At 42.2% G+C, this 20215-nt stretch overlaps 1 protein-coding gene across 3 annotated transcripts in view; it reads left to right on the top strand.

Moving 5' to 3' along the window:
- The window catches only part of LOC118506593 (nephrin-like), a 99996-nt gene that overhangs the window by 44737 nt on the left and 35044 nt on the right, over window positions 1–20215 (top strand). For all 3 annotated transcript variants that reach the window (XM_036043954.1, XM_036043953.1, XM_036043955.1), the window contains exon 3: window positions 18597–18738. In XM_036043954.1, coding sequence (XP_035899847.1) covers window positions 18597–18738 — 142 coding nt within the window. The remainder of the gene's footprint in view (window positions 1–18596; window positions 18739–20215) is intronic.

The following is a 20215-nucleotide window of genomic DNA, read 5'->3' as shown; positions in this document are numbered from 1 at the left end:
CTCCTCCCGTTTTCAATCGGGCGAAAATTCGCATCCCCACGTCTCGACGCCAGAAAAGAAAACCCTTTCTTTCACATCAATTTCCACGAAAAGCACACCCAAACCCGCCGGCAAACAAGACACACACACACTGGGCGATTGTGGTTACGACGGAAAATTTATTGCCTTTTCCATATAGAACCCCGTCGGAACCCCTTTCGTTTTTCCAGCATCAACACACACACGGCCGGCAAACAGGCAGGCAGGTTGTGCACGGGATCCCAATTTCTTCGTGTCTATTTACCTTCATTTGGGTGCTGATTTGCGGAAGGTTACGCCATGGGAGTTTGCCTGTTTGGGTTTTTTTTTCTTCTCCATTCATTTTCCGCGGCATTCGTATTCTCATGCACTTGTTTTTTTTTTCTTCTTATGTTTGGCTTATTTGTTCCATTGTTTGCATCAGTCTAACGGTTTTGATTAGTGTAAAGTTCGTTATACTATGTATTGTGCCAGTTTTTATGGACGAAAACCCATTGCACGAAAAGGAAGCTGGCTTCCGCAAAACAAAATCCCGTTCACGAAAAGCTTCATGAATCTTTGGGTTTTTCTTTTCGGGCCAGAGTTTACCCTTCGCGGATAGGAACAATATAAATAAATCTTTCATCCTTCCGTATGAAAAATTCACAGGCCCAGCTTGGTACAGGTGAAACCGATCGCGAACCGTACACACACACACCAACACGTGTGCTCCAAAATATGATGAATAGTGAGTGAGAAGAAAGGCCTTCCGTTTTTCTCGAAAAGCCACCAAACCGAAACCCAAGCCAGCCGAGCCGGAACTCCCGAAAGTTGGCGTACTTCCCGGTTTTCCCGAAAACAACTCATGTATGAAGGACGCCGGGAGCGCGTCACACACCAATAACAAAATTCACTTTTCCCCTACCTTCCTACCACTTTTCCGGGGTTAACGTATCCTGTTGCGGATCCGGATGGCCCATCCTTACTCACTGCTCCACCTTAAGCATACAAAGAGACCCTGCTCCTTGAAGCATCCAAGCCTCCATCATTTGAGTGATTTTCTTCAGTTGATTTCCTTGCAATTTTGGCCCGTACAAGCGAGTAAAAACGCTTCAAATGTCGGTGTCGGTGAAGAAAGCGGGGAACATTATCCATCACACAATAATAAGAACGCGAAACGCGAGATGCTTTCTCCTGCTGCCAAAGGGGAACGCAAAGTAGACTGACTAAATAGGGGAGCAATATTTTACGACAGACGATTCTTTCCTTCACGTACGCACACACTGCAATGAGTTACTTCAGCTCACACACTGTCGGAACAAGTTTAGCGGTAGCAATTTGTCATATTAGCCAGATGAAGCATGTTCTTCATTTTGGAGACGGGTGCTGGGTGACGTCAATATTTGACAATCGTAGGAGAAAATCATACAACTGTGTGCTGAAGAGTATGTAAGCCTTGGGTGCCGGAGCCTGACTGACATGTAGGTGAAAGCAAACAGGGCAAGTTCAAAATGAAGCGTTATTAATCTTTTCCCCGTTCGGTTTCATTATTTTCCTAAAGGAGTAGAATTTTCTACACAACAGCATCAACAGTTTTATTAATTACTATTTTCCATCATTTATAATTAAGTTTATACTATTTTTACAATTATTTTTTTTACGGCCTGGCTATATTAACCCGTGATTGTATGTAATATTCTATTAAAAAGTGAGAGTATTTGATTGTTTCAAAAGGAAAAGGGTGTTTTTATGTTTACATGAATTTTGGGCTATTGAGATGAGCTGAATTAGATAAAATACTATTGTTTCTTATGAATAGATGTGTAAGTCTCAAATATAATACGTCTCTCAGCGAAAGTAAGTCTCTTATTGGAGTCTCTTAGTGGGTGTTTTTCATAGGGTGATCACTGCAAAAAGGAGTTGACCCGACATGACAACAACAAGTGACCGATATCATGATAGCCGACACCTTACGGACACTCTTATCTGATCACCAGCCCTGTGCGATGCAAGTGTGCGTTTAGTGAGTAAAGAATCGAAGTTATTCAAGACTATACTCAAATAAACTTCCTTGCAATGTTAAGGCCTTTCAACAAGGCGCGTTGGATAACTTTGGGCAATATGGTGTAGAACAGCTGTCCAGGGTCGTCTGCGCTCCACCATTGCTGCCATTTTTTTTGGGCAGTACTGTCGCAACGCGATCGACATTTCCTGAGGATATATTGGACGTGTGAGACTTTGTCCAGCAACGGCATCTTCTTCCACTGGTAGGCTCGTTTCCAATTATTATGTAGTGAGCTGGAATCCAAGTAAAGGCTATCGCAAAACCTCTATCCGTCATATCATTTAGAGTAACTTTTACTTGTTCATCAAAGAAGTTCCAAGCTCTTATCTTGACGAGACTTAATGACTTCTAAGTCGCACTGAAGATGTTGCTGAAAATGGCATACCTGTCTGGCTGTTTAGAATAGCTGTAGCTCAAAAATTTGCTGCACGTTCAGCATGGTTCTGTTTTGGCGTCTATTTTAGAGCCATCTTTAAAATAGGCACTGTCCATCTGAATGCTACCGTAATGTTCCTCAAAAAATCATAACACTATTCCTGGTAGGAGCATCCTGAGAAACTGTTTCATAGCTTCTTTCAAGACAGTGTTAATGGGCAATATCGTAGCGACCGGCTGAGCATGGGGATTGATTCTATATAGTGGTCTTACATTGTTTGAATATATACAACAACGAAACTCGGGAAACTACAACTCCACTTTGCTAACCATCCAATATTCAATTTTAAAGTTACTCTTCTCTCACCTCCTGTTTACTTCACTTTCTTATTTTAACCTCACAAAAGCAACCGTACACCTAAATCAAACAGCAACTTCATTTTCGTTGAACCGAATTCAATAGAGTAGCCCAAACAGCAGCAACCAAAAAAAAAGGAGGCATCCTTAAACTTGTTTGATCATAACCACCGCAAGGTAAAGGAACGAAAACCACCCCGAAAATAAACCTGATCCCGGTTTCACAAACTTGTCACTGTGCTCGCAAAAAAACGAGAAACCCCCTCAGTCGGATGTCTAGCGTCGTACACCGACGGCAACGAGTATTGTGATAACTTTCCACATGTTTTCCCTGCATTAGCATAGAAAAACATTAATACCTCGTTTCCAATTCAAATACCTGTGCGGTTTCTCCCGGTGTGTCCTTTTCCCGTTCTGGCACCGACAGGCGCACAGCGACAATGTTCACCAACATACAGACGCATCAAGCACTTAGGAGCGATAGAGAAGCTTTCAGCCCAACCAGGTACGCATCGGAACGAGGTAAACGAACGGAAATCGGGGAACGGAAAAACGTTTCCAATCTTACCACGAAACCACTGATTCACCTGGTGCCAGTACCATCCTCTAAGGACTGGCGCTTTCTTCATCCTTCGCCGTATTTTAAGCTTTACCGATTCCCTAAAGCCGAATTGATACGACGCTCCAAAGTGATATAGGCGCCCAACATCTCTAAATCGGGTCATCGAACGTTCCGGCCAACAAAAAAAAAAGGCCGGATGGAAAACTCACGCTCAACAGCGACGAGCAATCATTTTACCATGAAATTTGCTTCTCCTTACTGCTTCAGCAATTTTTGTGAGCTGATTTTCTTACGGTTTACTTGTTGTTGGTGGTGGTGGTGGTTGGAAAAGAAAACAGAACGAAACAATGCGATCTCACGAACAGCCCCCAAGAGTGCGCCCCATAATATGCTAATAATAGTCCTGTGTTTGGCAAGTGGAATAAATTTGGCCCAAAATATTCATCGATTATTCGATTCCCAAATGCAACGCCGTTCTACACAGTGTGATGAAGCGCACCAAGACAAATGGAACCGGAGATGACTGATAACCGAAAAAAAAAAACATCGGGGTTTGAGTAAACACCGATCCTACAATATGTAGATTTCTTCCTACATCTGAAGCACACACCTGTGCGAGTGCGGCATAGCAAAAATAAAAGAAAAAACACCGGCAGAATGTACAAGGGTCAGAATAGTATGTTAAAATAATTAAAACACGGCCAGAAGGTTGGACCGGAAAGGTTCTCTGAACCGGAAAAGAATTAGTGCCGCCAGGACAGGCTCAGGACATAGCTTTACCGGAGCACTAGCACTAGCGAGCGTGTCGTGATCGTATCGCGTTCTTATCCGCATCTAAATCCCGGATCTATTTTCCATTACAAGCCAGATTCCGGAGCGGCAAAACACGGTTTGTTTCCTTTTGCTTTTTACGTGTTTTTTACTCGCAGGAAGTTAAACACAGGTATATTCACACTTTGCTTTGGGCAATGGTTGGAGTTGGAGCACACATCGGAGTGTTAGAGACAAATACTAATCAGCGGAGCAGAAGCGAAAACCAGGGATAGAAGAGGCGTAAGGGAAACCAAACCCAACAGTAAATCACACCAACGTTTACTTGAGCATTGTTTCGGATAGTCAACACAAAGGAAAACATTCCGTCATGCTTTATCTATATCAAAAGTCCTGAATTTTAAATACAAACCATCATTGGTAGATTTTGAGCTGCTTCAATGAGGTGCAGATCGTTGCCAAAAAAACCATGCTTCTTTCGTTCTATGTGAACCTCAACAAGGGAAAAAGGTGACTTATTCGATAAGAACAATAAGATTTAGTTCTAGATATAATACTAAACATGTTAACTTTTGAACGACTAGAAATGATGAGGGGAAAAAGGAGTCACCGAGGCGACAGCGGTGCCGGTCTTCACATGGCAGCAGGACCGAGGTTCAAATCCCATCCAGACCGCCTCCCCGTACGCAGGGCTGACTACTTTGCTACGGGTAAATTCAAGTCACAGCAAGCCAGAAATGGCAGGTCGAGGCCTTTCAAGGTTGAAGTTAGTGCCAAGGAAGAAGAAGAAGAAGGTAGGATGGACGACTGGAACTCATCTGAATTTTGGAAGCGAAAAACTTGCATTTGCTTAAGTGCTGTCCGACGGTTTCAGAATACAGGTGCAAGCAATCAGGCATGCACTAGAGATTTTTAAGGATATTCTTTGTGTAATTCAGACTAAATTTACTGTGATGGTTTCTCTGAAGACGTAGTGATGACCTCCCTTTTTTCCCGATGAGGGCTTCAGATGACTTTGTGAAGTTGCTAAACACTTCAGTCAAGCCTAGGAAAATATAGGTAGTCAAGATTCTCTTCCGGTCTCTGCCGAAAGTCCATAATGGTTGTTTGAAAGTTTTCAAACCCTCACTAGTTCAAAGTTTTGGCCTTCAAACCTCCCAGAACTTAATTGATAATTGTGTATTGAGCGCTGTGGAAAATGGACTCCAATAGAAATCCTTGCCAGGGAGACTGAAGCATCCAGCTTGCTCGAGGGGTTCCGAAAAAGGATCCTAATCATATTTACTTTGAGTGAATTCTTTTTGGTGGTATTATACCATTTTTGACACTACCTGTAATGTTTATTTGCTCAATTCTATAAATAAGCGATGATGATGAACTGCAATTGCTGCACTAAGCTAGACTACTCACCCTTTTGTTATTTATTCATCTACCTTATTTATTTATTTACTTACACAAGGTTATCTGGCCACCTACAGGCTGTAAACCCAAGCTTAACATTCGCTAAATGGTATGTATTGGGTCTTTCCGACCACATTCCGCCTCAAATGCGACCAAAATAGAAGCATGTTGTGATGGGAATTAAATCAACTTAAACACGACAGCATTACACTCCCAATCGATTAACCCTCTGTTATATTTTTTCTCTTGCTACCTGAATGCTGGGTTTCGAATGCATTATGTCTATAAAAATCAATTTTTGAAGCATTCCACCCTTCCAACCTTTTGGCAAGGGTGTACCAAATTTCACACAGTCCAATCAATACGCCAGTTAAAACTTTTCTTTCTGAATAGATAGAAAGAGTCTTTTACAGTTCGGTGTCTTGAAATTAACTATTTTATTGAATTCAGCCGATTCCGTTATCGGCCCATAAACGGCCCAGCAGCGATCGCCGCATCAGCATAACTCGTCGCGTTGGATACAACACGACACTCCCAATGCTGATTTAGCGATTACCGACGCTCGTTGCTAACTCGCCCCCCCTCAGATGTGAACGTCCACGATTCACTGTGTTTGTTTAGGAAATGTGACGTAGTCGGGTGTCTGATTTGGTGACGAATTATGTACTGTGACTACCGTTTGCGTGTTTTTGCACCTCTTTGTAAACCAGTAAAGCAATGCTACTCCCAGTATAATGAGAGGAAAGATGATACCTCCGAAAATGTTTATCGTTGGCCAGGTTATTTGAAAAGAGTTGTTTTGTAAGCGAATGTGCTCCAATTCTTTACGTGTCTCGATGTGCAGATTATGTAAATCTTCCAGACTTATGTTCGAAATTTCCAGCTGTCTTTTAATAAACACTCCGTCGAGTGGATATAAGTTCAACGTTCCAACTAGATCGGTGAGTTTGGATGAGTATCTCACGTCGTTTATGTAAATATCGCATGTGTTGAAGCTTATTACGAACGATCCCTGAAGTGTTCTGTTGCTTATACCACAGTTGGAGACGAGTGTAAATTTCTCTACAGAGTTAATCAATATGGCGTGATTATTAATCTGTAATATTTCAGTTTTGGCTGGACTCTTCGTAAAGTTACATTCTGCTTCTCGACCTTCCATTAATCTTGGAATGCAATCTGATTCATCCAACTCTATTTCATTGATTTTATAGATTTTCGGGGTTAGAGTGCTAACACGGTATCTGATTGCTTCGTGAGTTATGAATCTGTCATACTGGAGGTGAATCTTGCCGTCGTGGTACAGGATTGGATAAATTTTTATCTTACGGAACGTTCTTGGGTCGAGTTTGGGTGTTTTTATGAGCAGCATTATTTCTTGGCGGTTGGTGGCGATAGAGGCGTCGGCGTAGGAAAGCGCTTCTAGAGTTGTGTCGAACGGAATGTTTTCTGCTGCCAGGTTTTTTTCCAAACAATTGATTTCATATTTTGACAATATTTTTTCGTTTAAAATATTCGCTTTCGTCATAACTATACTATCAACTATTTCCTGCAGTGTGTCTATCATCTTTTTTAGGTGGAGATAAATATTGATGGAATGAATTTCTAATGATTCTGATCTGAATTGAGTTATTACGTTACGAGTTTTTTCTGTTATTTCTTTAATCTGGTTGTTAATATTCCTATTGATTGTAACTTGTGCATTATTGTCATCGATGAGATTATTAATTGTTTTGTTAATAACACGAAGATCGTTTGCATCTGGTGTTCCTGCAATAAACTTCCAAATTGTTCCTATGGAATCCCAACGTTTGAATCTTTTAGTGGGAAGCATTCTTTTCAATATGGTATTCAGTTCTTCGAATTGGTTTTGGATAATACTGGAAAATTGATTATTGCTCATTTTTTCGAAATCGTCCTTAATTGCTTGAATATAACCCTTATACGCAGTTAAATTGTAATGGTGTATGTAAATATGGCTATCTATCCTTATTCTTGCCCAACCTTCGTCCATTGCAACTATAGGTTGGTTGTCTACCTTCAGAATAGAGATCCTCGGCTCAGCTAGGGTACATACTACAAATAGAAAACTGTAAGAAGAGAACAATGATGTTAGAATGACGGTATTGTTAGCTATCTTATTTTTATATCGTTTTTATGAATTTTTCGTGAATCATTTGTGTTTATAGTGCTTTTGTTTACTTTGTTAATCTTGATTTTCTTGTATCTCGGCTTGTGTTTTAATCTGGCTCTGGTTTTTTCATAAACTGTCATATCTTCTTTTATATTTATTTCCTTTTTTCTCTTATTGTAATATGAAATATCTTTCTCCTGTTTCTTTGTTAAATTTTTGTAAACATTTTCACAAATATCTGATGAACGGACAGACGGTAAAATTATCTCATAAGGAGTATATTTAGTAGTCGAATGAATGGATGAATTATATTTGTGAAGTGAAAGCTCGATTAGATCAGAAATAGTTAAATTGTTGTTCTCAAATTTCGTTATTCGATAAATTTCTAATATGGTAGAATGGAACCTTTCTATTACTCCATTCATTTCACTTCGACCTGTAGCTGTTAAATATATTTGGATTTGGTGAGTTTTATAAAAATCTATTAGATCTTGTGTACCAAAAGATTTTTCGCCGTCCATTACTAATATTTTAGGAGGATGGTATTTTGTAATTATTTCTTTAACTGCCGGAACAATATCTAAGGCGGCTCGCGATTGAATTTCTTTAATTTGAGCGAATTTTGAAAATTTATCGATGTAAGTTAAAAAATAATGTTTTTCGAGAAACATTATATCAATGTGTGCAATTTGGAAAGGGTGTACGGGGATTGGAGTTTGTTGTTGAGGATACCGGATAGGGTTTCGGTCATATTTGTTTTCATTGCAGATACAGCAATTGGAAACAATTTTTTTTATCTTGGCTAGCAGCTTTGGAAAATAGTATTTACGTAAAATTTGCGACTTATTTTCCTGGGCTCCACGATGTGCCCTATTGTGCTCTGCCGTGATTATTTCTCGTTGTTGATCTTCGTCTGTAATGTCTTCCAGAAGATTTTGAGTAAATCGAATCTTAAGGAGCTTCTGACTTCCAAAATACTTCCTATAAACCTCTTGAAATTTTCCCATTATGTCTTCACTCGTGAAAAGTCCGTTTACTTTTGATATTGTGAAATGATCCTTTAGAATCTGTAAAAGAGATGATTCGGTTATTATTTCGGAGTAAATTGTTGTACGTTTAAAATTTTGGAATGGATATTCAATTACTGTGTTTGGTTTCCCTTTTTTCAACACGATCTGGTTGTGAAAAGCATTAAGTGGTGCTTCTGTAGAGATAATGTAAAAATCGTCACTAGTTTGTGATGAATGTTGCGTACCAGTCATAGAGAAAACTATTCTGCTGAGGGCATCTGCTACAACATTGCCTTTGCCTGGTTTATACAAAATCTCGTGGTCATGCTCCTCTAAATATGCTTTCCAACGTTTTAATTTTGCGTTAGTATTTTTTTGGGAGAGGGCAAAAGTAAGTGGTTGATGATCAGTTAATATTTTGAGTTTAGCTCCATACAAATAATTGCGGAAAGTTTGTAGTGACCAGAAAATTGCAAGCATTTCTTTCTCAGGGGTGGAATATTTCTCTTCAGTTTTAGATAGTGTTCTTGATGCGAAGTGAATTGGTTTATCTTTGCCTAATTCACCTTGAGAAAGAACGGATCCAATTGCATAATCTGAAGCATCGGTTGTCAAAATAAATGGTTTGTTAAAATCTGGATAGATGAGAATATCGCTCGATGATAGTATTTGCTTCATTTTATTGAAACATTCGATTTCTTGTTGATTTAATGTAATTTTCTTTTTGGATGTGTCAGATCCCTTTCCCCTTAAAATGTTTGTCAAAGGTTTAGCAATTTTGGCAAAGTCTTTGACAAATCGTCGATAGTAGCCCATTAATCCTAGGAAGGCACGCAAATCTTTAATGGTTTTGGGCACAGGGTATTTATTTATAACTTCTATTTTTTTATGGTTGGGTTTTATTCCCTCTGTGCAAATAATGAAACCAAGAAATTCAACTTCTTGGCGAAGGAATTCTGATTTGTCTAATTGAATTTTTAGTCCTGCATTATTTAATGTTGTCAAAATTGTGTCCAAATTTTTCAAATGATTTTCTAAATCATCGCCAAAAACTATTACGTCGTCTATATAAACGTAACATATTTTTCCAATAAAATTTCGAAGTACATCATCGATAGCCCTTTGAAATATAGCCGGTGCGTTTTTTAAACCAAACGGCATCCTAGTAAATTCGTATTTACCGTTATTAATAGCAAAAGCCGTTTTTTCAATATCTGATGCTTTCATCTTAATTTGATGGAATCCCGAAGCTAAATCTAAAGTCGAGAAATATTTTTTTCCTTTTAATTGGTCTATCACATAATTTATCTCGGGCATTGGATATTTTTCGGAGATGGTTTTAGCATTTAACATTCGATAATCGATAACCATTCTAAATTTCTTTTGTCCTGATGCATCCGGTTTTTTTGGCACAATCCATACCGGTGAAGTCCAAGCTGAGCGAGACGGTCTGATTATTCCATCCGCTAATAGCTTGTCAACTTGCTTATTTACTTCGTCAGCATATGCTGCAGGATATGGATACACTCTTTGATGGATAGGTGTATCGTCTGAAGTGTGTATTGCACATTCCACTTTGGTTGTACATGTTAGTTTACTGTCTGGTTTGTAAAATGCATCTCTGTTTTTATCTAAAACCTGGTTTAGTTTTTCTAGCTCTAATTTGGATAGATGAGATGTTCGGATCAAATTGTGGGATGACCGATTATGTGGAGAATAGTATGAGATTGGGATGACGAATCTTTTAGAGTTTCTACTCAATGTGATTTGGTCATTTTCTAGATCAATTTTAGCTTTCAATGTTTTCAACATGCTATTTCCAATGATTCCATAAAAAAAATTGTGAAATTTGTGTAACAAAAAGCGATCTTCAAAATCAATTTTGGGGATGGAAAAAATTTATATTAATTGCACTAGTAGGAGCAAATGTACTATTTGCACAACTTATTTGACCTACTGAAAATTCGTACGGTTTACTGATTTCATATGCACGTGCCAATTGTGGATGTATTAAATTAATATTAGCACCTGTGTCTATTAAAAACGGAAAGTTTCCAATGGTAGTTTTAAGATAAATAAAAGGAAGGCTGGGAACTACCAACTCATCTTCCACTCTAAAAAATGGTTCTGACCATCGCGACTTGATCCCTCCAACGGATCATGCTCGTGTTGCAAATTTATGTTTTGTAATTTGTCAACAAGATTGTTTTGCTCTGTGAGCTCAAATTCATTTATTGTTTGTCCGTGACAATACCTTGCGTCGTTGGCATTTTTATTCATTTGATGAGCATATAATGGGTGAGCTTGCCTCTTTACCCACGCTTCTTGACTTGATGGTGGTCTTGGTCTTTTTTCGCCATATGTGGGTCTGTTACCATAGTCAATATGACGTGAATTTATACTTCTATCTACCTCCATTGGCTCGGGCTGTTGCCTCTGTGGGGTATATTGCTGATTAGGCAGGTAATGGGAATTGTATCGTGGAGCTGGACGAGGCGCTGCTCTAGGAGGGGGTACTGGTTGATAAACAATTTTTCTGGGTGCTACCCTAGGGGGTTGAGGCTCGAAGCCTAAATCTCTTGGCTTGGGAATATTAAGAGAATTTTGATTTCCATATTGATTTTTAAAAGGTGCTGATCGAACGTCCATATTAAAGTAATCAATGCAAAATTGATATGCTTTGCTAAGGGTCTTCGGGTCAGCAGTTTTTAATAAAGTGGATAATGGTTTTTCTAAACCTCTAATAAACGAATCCAAAGCTTTCTCTCTGAAATAGTTTATGTGGACATTTGCATGCAGAGAGTACTTACTGTCAGTTTGAACTTGTGCTATTATAGCGGCTAACAATTGGTTAACCCTGCTATAATATCCGGCGAGGCTTTCCGAATTACCCTTACGAATACACGTCAATTCATAATCCAGGGTCTTCACGTCACGCTTATCTTTATAGTAAAGCATTAGGATAGATTTTATCTGATGCCAACTACATGTTGCATTATTTGCATTTAACACATCGGAAGCTTCTCCACGGACTTTCCTTCTGATTGTTCGTTCGATCAGATGGAACTGCACAGAGTCGTCAGGAAGATCTCTATACATGATAAAAACATCTTCCACATCCGAAATCCAATTCATCAACTCATTTGGGTTTCCATCAAAAATAGGAACATCCCTCAAAAAGTCAGGGGTTTTTCCCATCTCCACGAAAGATCGTAGAACCATTTCAGTGTTGGGATTGGTCATTTTTGTGTTTTAAATGCTCACTTCACTTAACACTTGTCACGATCACGATTCACCACTAACAAATTACAGCAGAAGCTATTTAATTAAACACCAAAATTTCACTGATTTCGGATTTTTTTAGGTTTTTACTTACAGTATGGTTGAGTTAATTTCCATGGGCATCTGACTTCTTTTTCTTCGGGGGAAAATTGGGCAGCTACAGCAAGATGTTCCTTTTTATCCTTCTGATGACTGGGGGCTCGCTGGCAGCAATCGGGAATTAACCACGGTGTCCCAAAGTTCGCTTCGTTATTATGATGGCTCCTTCAACCACGAGATTAGCCACAATTTTTAAATGGCTAACTTTATAGGATTTTTTTTTTAACTTATACACTTCCCGCTGATTTTTTTGTCAGGTCCCTATTCGGGCGCCAGTTAAAACTTTTCTTTCTGAATAGATAGAAAGAGTCTTTTACAGTTCGGTGTCTTGAAATTAACTATTTTATTGAATTCAGCCGATTCCGTTATCGGCCCATAAACGGCCCAGCAGCGATCGCCGCATCAGCATAACTCGTCGCGTTGGATACAACACGACACTCCCAATGCTGATTTAGCGATTACCGACGCTCGTTGCTAACTCGCCCTTGCTCCCGGTGCGCACTGGTCAACAGATAAATAGTGCTTCCGAAATTGCATCACGCTTCGCTTCGTACGTTGCCGGGGACCAAACCCACCGGAAAACGGTCAGACATACGAACGCCACACAGACGGGTCGGACAGACAGGTAGAATAATGCACATCTTGTCCAATCGAGCATCGGTATGTTTGGTGCATCGGGTTCGAGTACCGATCACCCCCCACATGCGCCGTCGTCCTATGTAGGTCAGCATAGTCAGCCGGAGCACGGGGCGAATAATAAATCAATAAAATAAATAACAGCGTTCGCTCACACCTGCACACAGAAAACTGTTGCACACTGCATGGTGCACTGTTGGGGGATGCACTTTTTGACGGATCCCATAAGGTGCACGACTCGGTGTGTTTTGAACTCAATTTTTCCTTCCATTTAGCACGGACGCTATGAAATGGAAGTGGAAACCGCTTTTTTCCCCTGTGCCAAAACCGCCATAATTCAGCTCGCTAACTGCCCCCGGCGTATTGTGGTGCGTCCTTGCTTTTGAAATATTTAGATCAAAACCCATTCGAATGGAAACTGAATGGAACACAAGTGACAAGAGCGCAAACGATCGACGGTGGAGCGTTTTAAATGCGTTGGCATATTTTTATAGCGTTATTGAAAAATAGGTGTCATGTGGGCAATTTGTTTGTTGGTTTTTAAAATTGCAATTTAATCAAACTGTATAAAAAATTAGTTTAGCGAACGAAAATGGATTTGTGGGAAACAACCGACTGGACACATTTAAAAATTCGAAAGATAAACGCGAGAAAACGCGCAACCCCACTAAAGCCTCGTGTCTAACGTGGCACAGGCACCGGTACGGTGTCAAGTACAAGCCACTTGATGTCAATACGATGCCGCACACGGTTTCAAGTGCAATGCATCACATGAAAGCCTCTCCAAACAGGTGTGTGTGTGTGTGTGTGCGCGAGCACACCGATCAACAATCATCGAGGATCAATAATTGTGCGAAGCGTGCCGTTTTATGTCGGCAGCTTTAATTTCCAACCGCTTTCCACATGTCCACAAAAGGGTTAGAGCCCAGTTATTAATGGCCGATTGGATGCGGCCCCCTTTGCATATGTGTGTCGATCCACTCGTACCTAATTGGAGAGGTTCACCGGTCCACAATCATATTTTCCTTAATTAAGTGACCCATCACCCGATCGGCCACCACCCCGAGCTCGCGGATAAAACGTTCAAATCAACTGGGTTGGAAAAATCGTTGATCAAAACCCAGGTTCAGGGCCCAGGTGTGCTACGCTTTATTGGCGCGATGGTGCCATTAATAATGCAGGCAAACTGCTTCCTGCTGCCCGTTTTCCGCTGCAGTCCACGACGCCAATCGAATGGAAATTAGAGTAATTAATCGAGATAACTACCGGCGCCGGCGTCGTACTGTGGGGGTCCGTATCGAATGAGGATGAATGAAATATTTGCTTCGGTTGAAGTTTTCACGCTATGCGGTCGTTTGAAGCGCGTGCAATTAGTTTTAAACACAGCTAATTTGGTAGTGTCGTGCGAAGAAGGAAAATAATACTGCAAGGACATTTTAATAAATTAGGTTGTTGATACATTCAAGGGTCTTTTTCTTTGACCCTACAGCCTCGATCACCCTTAGCTAGAATGTGAGAGGAAAACTCTTAGGGCCCTTTGCTACTACCAAAGGTCCTGCTCCAGGAAGATAGACTTACCTGTCTTCTTTTCAAACACGCGCTAGAGAGAGCCATCTATGACTCGTATGGTGGACTCATGGGGGTCCATCTTCTATAAGATGAAACGTCTGCCAGGACGGTCGGGATATTGGATTAGCAGTCGAAGGCATTGAACCTTGAGCGGTATCGAGGATAGTTCCAGCAGGCCAAACCTGCGAAGCGCTTGTAATGCCCGATAATGAGTCCTGCGTACGAAAAGATCACAGGGCGTGATTCGATACCAAGTCGAGAGAAGTCTACCTCAAAAGCTCTAACCCACGTAACTTCAATTTTTGTTCTAAGTTATCAGATGCGTAATAAAAACTTTCACTGAAATCACCATTGTGGTCGTTCTAAATTGTCACGTAAGATGAAGCAAACGTTGCCTACCCTTCAACAACACGAATCGTTCATCAAACTGTCCCGGATGACAAATAGATCGTAACGCTCTTGTTTCCTTAGTTTCCCGAGCCAGCGCCAGACAAAACTTTCTACTTTGCGTTATTAACGATCGGCGGTTAGATCTGGCCGCTGAAACCTCAACCGGAAGCTGCTGGTATACCACGGACGGAAGCAATTCCCTATCGCTGCGCTGACATCACGCCAGGGGTCAATGATTAATTGGATGAAACTGGATTGAAATTAACATTCGCTTCAAGTCACGGTGCTCACGATGCTATCTCCTTCTTCAAGCTGGCGTAGAATTTTGCTCCAACAAAACTTTGTTAGGTTCAAAATAGAACAGAATTGAAGAAAAGCCTTAAACGAATAGCGCGGTTCCCTTCGCTATTCTAATGCCCCCTATAGAAATGATCGGTTTGTCTGTACCATTAAACTGCCTTAAATCAATAAATCGTCACCATCGCACTACGCACGCTAATGGTGAGGCCAAAAACCACACTCTTCTTACCCACCACAAGGGTAGTTCTCGACACGTTTCAGATACGTGTGATTAACAAAAAAAGGCCGCCATAGCCGATGGGCCTAGCCAATTTCCCGGATGGCCGGGTGGAAAGGAAATATTTCAATTAACCGTGAAAACCTTCACGTCCAAGCGTTGAAAGCGCTCTGGTGGCCAAAAGTTTTTCTCCTTCTCCACTCCCACCAACCCGGTCCGATAAAACTTGCGTATGCTTCAGGCATGGTCCTCCATTCCAAACGATGGCTGGATCCATCGTTTACGCGTGCACTTCCGGCATTGGGAAGCACGCCTGCCACCGATATTCACGTGGAGCACGTCTCTCTCTCTCGATGGTCCATTTCCGCCACGGAAAATTTCTTCATCGAACACCTTTCCCTGCCCATCAGCACCTTAGCTCCATACACCACACGTCGGCAGTTCAGTTCATTTGTTTGCCACTTACATTTTCGTCTCGCGTACCTTCTCCAACCAAAACAAAACTCGCCAACTCACGGTGCTCTCCCTCCATTTTCCCGAGGGAAATCTTCAATATTTATGCTTTGACTTTCCGTGTTTCCATCGTTCTCTCTCAAACTAACATTCCTATCGCGACTACTGCTACCCCAAAAAAAAGGCGGACGGTGGCCCTGGTGGCAAGGCGATGAAATATGACGTAATTTATCTCCCCCGGCGAGAAACACTCTTCAAGTTCGTGGTCCCCAGCACCCGACACACCCCATGACACACGAACGAACCGTTAAGAGTGCCCATCGAACTGGAATGGAAGCGAATTCTTCCCAGGGTGTCTTTTCAATGCTCGCCCTGTCTCGGGTGCCGCACGCGTTACGTCAAGCGTAATGTCGGGCACGGGCCAAAATAGGGCCGCCAGCCACTTTTTTTTTTGTCTGTTTCTTCAGTGTGCAAGCATTATAGGTGCCGGTTTCAGTTTTCACTTGGTACTCCCCCTCTTTTCTTGCCATACACCTGCAATGTATCGATTTTTACCCATCTCCCAAGGCTTACTTAAGACATCTGGAGCAAAAAAAGGGGCAGCAACTTGGTGTGTGTGTGTGTGGAGTGTCCTTCACCCTGTGCCAAAGTGTACCACCTCCTCCCGATCCTAGCTGTCTTTCATGGGGAAAACAAACAGCGTGCCAACAGTTTGGTACAAAAACTTGCAACTCGATTAAATGGAAGAAAGCGGCCACTGGGAAGCATACGCTCCGCCAAGACGTAAAACATTTGGACGAAACAGAAACAGCGCCATTGTAGTCGACGGTGCTCTCGATGAAAAAGCGGAAAGCCGAACAACCGAACCGAACCTAGCTGGAACCACTCACAGCTGTCCTAACGCAAACCGGGCAAGTTTATTTGCTGTCAGTGGAGAGCAAACTATCGGCCAGCTTCTCGATATCTCAACCACCGGCACCGGAGGTATCGTTTCTTGACAATCCACGGTGGCAACGATGTTCGAGGTAACCACCTACCAACCTGCCAACAAAATAGACTGTCTTACTTTAAAGCAGAAACAAGCGGTGCATGATCTTCTGCTTTCCCGTTTCTCCGCCTCGAACGAAATGATGTCCTAGTTGATGGGTGTCGTTAGGGTGTACTTTGCTTTTAGTACACCAGCATCACGCAAAGTGACGACGTGCGCAAACAAAGTTTCTCGTTACGTTACACGGCGGCACGCTTTACGACAAATCACGCTGACAGCATCGTTCTGGACGGTCAGGCCCGAGCGCACAAGTGAAATATCAACAAAACATGCTGGCAAATGCAATCCTGCTAAATTTGTGAGACAGGCAGAAGTGTGTGTGTGTGTGTGCGTGGGTTTTGTTTTTTAAAGTTTCTGTCGGTAACAAATTGCTGACAAGCTATAAAAATGCATTCCCCGACATGTAATCAGATCGGTTCCTTGTGTGTGGAAGATTTATTGGAACTTCTAGACACAACATCTACAAAATATGAGCTATCTATCATAGCTCCGACAACGTGTGAAAAATCATTGCACTAATGGATCATTATTAAGATGAGCAGCAAAACGATGCAAATATCTACGATGTCTTGCGAAAGCCTTGCAGGGTTCTGCGATGACGATTTTCCAAACAAAGCAATGCTAGAACACCTTGCATCGGCTGGATGGTGCATAGCAAAAGAGAGTGTGTTACCCAACAAATCAACTGGAACGTAACTTTTCCCCCGAAAAGCAGGTCAAGCAAAACAATTTTGAAGATGGTTTTTCTGCATACCTACCATTCCTCGCATCGTCACTCTAAACCGATAAAAGAGCATAAAAAGCATTCCGTTCAGGTGTTTCGCTCCAACAGTGTTACATTTTTGTTCTGGTAACATCAGCCATATTGTCTCCCACGGCTAAGCTGGCACCCCTGAAGCAAACCGGGTAGAATCCCGGGCAGGCAGACGACCATCTTGGCAGCTTCCTCATAGAAATCGGGCAGCGCAAGCAAACGCGCTTCGGTGCACCTTCCGGTGTGGGAAGCTGTCACTCGTGAAGGAATCATTGGAATCACGGCTTAGAACGCGCCCCATGAAGATCCATTCACTAGGCAATCCGACGTGCAAGTGTGTCAGCAGCGTGTGAAGAAATGTGTGCGCCGTACGCCACGCAGCAGATTGATGCTCGGAAGTGGAAAGTGATACAGCACACCCGCAGGTTACAGGTTTCCCGCAAAAGGGCGCACAGATCGACAAGACATTCCATGCACGGCTGGGGATCCCAACCACACACCGGGCACAAAGCGTCTCGTGTGGATTAGCTACGGATTATGGGAGCTCCGACAAGAAGCTGACTTATGAAACGGTGGCAAACGGCTGCCGACCGCAAGGAATTAATGATTGCTGTTTTTCTGTGTGCTGCCGTGTGTCAATCGTTAGTGAGCGCTTAAGGGTTTCGTTTGCCAGCTGGTAAGCCTCAGCCTCAAATATAACCGTCCCATAAAAAGAAGGTATTGAGCATGGTTGACATTTGTTCTGTGCAAAGGTCAGTGACTTAGGTATGAATATTTTTACATTTCGAATCGCTTGCGGTGTAGTGTAGCTGTAAAACCATTACGAGAATTCCCAATTAAAATACTTTCCTTTCTCGGGGTGAATTGATTCCGAAGTCAGGTTACAATGGCCTTAGGATAAGGCATAGAGCACGAGGGAAATTATACCGTACATATGAAAAACATCATTTTCCACTCGAGCAGAAATAGCATCGCTTTTTGTCCTCTACATGAACACTACGTTGCATTACAAATCCATAAGCCACATCGAAAACAATGACTCAAACGGTGCATAAAGCGGACCATTATCCGTACCAACCGTTCGATGCTTTTAGCATGCTAAATTTAACACAAATTGTCATATTTTTCCCCATTGTTCTTACCTTCTCGGTTGCCCTTTTTCTCGACTCTCCATTGCAGGTCCACTGATAGAGGTCCAAACGGCCGTCGGGTTGGATGTGTCCTTGCCGTGCGATTTGCTGCCAACGACCATGACCATGATGACGGACAAGGTCTACTTGGTCATCTGGTACAAGGAGGGCAACACGAAGCCAATTTACTCGTAAGTATCTTCCACGCCACTGCTCCACAACTCCCAGTCCCAGGGTGGCTTGCTGTGCATTATGCATTGTGTTCACCCATCATCTTGCCATGGCCAGGACAATCATCCTGATGGTGGAATCATCTTTTCAAAACTGTCGAATGAGCTGAAAATTGGCGCAATGCGCTCGAACGATCGTGAACGTGGTGGCTCTTCATAACTAGCTAATAACATTGCAAGATAAGGTACTTTCACTTTCATTCGATGTGCAAAGTTATCCACTGCGAAGAGTGCTACTTGGCACGGAACAAATGTTGGCAGATGTTTGCCCATTTCACTGTTCACTTTTTCTCCACTTTACTAGCTTTTGATGTGTTGTAAATAGGTGCAAGAGTGTCTTTTCTGCAACAGCACAATGTTTCCCGGCACACCTGTCCACAGTTTGCTACTTACCACTTACTCGCAAGCTAATACACTTTGCTGAGACGATTCGCAAACAAACGCTTTTCTTTCCGCGACAAACACTTGTAGAACGCAGCTGGTTGGCAAAGAAATTCATCATCGGCCCAGAAGAACCCAAAACCCCCCTTGAAAGAGATTTTAAACAGGATTTTTACTTCGAGTCGCACTCACCGTATGAAAGACGCTTGCAATGTAAACAACGCTCTATTGATACTGAGAGCAAACGTCAAATAGAAGTCGTTCCCATCTGACAGACAGCCGACCGGTGACAGTTGTCAAGAGCACTGTAAACAAATTAAAGCCGGAACCAGATTGTACAGAAAACGGCGCACGAACAGAAGTGGGAAGCGAACAACCGGCATAAGATAGTATCAGTCGTTGGTTTTGCACTCTCGGGACAGTGCTGTTTGCATACCCCCCAGTCGGACCAGCGCGTCTCTGATTTCGCTAAAGCAGTTTCAGCGAGCGCGTTGCTTAGCTACCATCGCTAGCCATCGATACAAGCAGCAAGCCTTGATCCTGGCGACTTGTCCGGCTCCTGACAGACTCACCCATCGGCTGTAATCTCTGCCCGGAAAGTCGCTAAAGCAGCAATCACAAAACGATAAACATCGGAATGCTAATGCAGGTCCGGAGAGACTGCACTCAAGCCGAGGTCCGGAATATTATGTACACGGACACGGACTGTTGTTTGTTGCCCGGCTTGACAAGGGAAGCCGCAAATCCAAATTCCAACACCGGAACGGGCTTTTCCGGCACGGGATGGAGAATCATCACCGACATGGACACACGAACCGAACGACGGTCAACGGTTCACCACGGTGGGTCGTTATCGTAATCAAACAAAATCCGTCCATACCTGCGTCCACGCTATTGACATTTTGTCAGTATGTAGATTACAGTTGATTTTAAATAATTCACTTACACATCACGTTTCACAATACGCGCGCACGCTTACTCATCGAATTGTGTGTCCATTTGAGTGAAGTATCTCGGTACATCTTGAGGCCGTGAATAAATAAGGCCCGGTCTGTTT

The sequence above is a fragment of the Anopheles stephensi genome, chromosome 2 (assembly GCF_013141755.1).
Source record: "Anopheles stephensi strain Indian chromosome 2, UCI_ANSTEP_V1.0, whole genome shotgun sequence".
NCBI classification, from domain to species: domain Eukaryota; kingdom Metazoa; phylum Arthropoda; class Insecta; order Diptera; family Culicidae; genus Anopheles; species Anopheles stephensi.
This window is presented reverse-complemented; position numbering and strand designations above follow the sequence as displayed.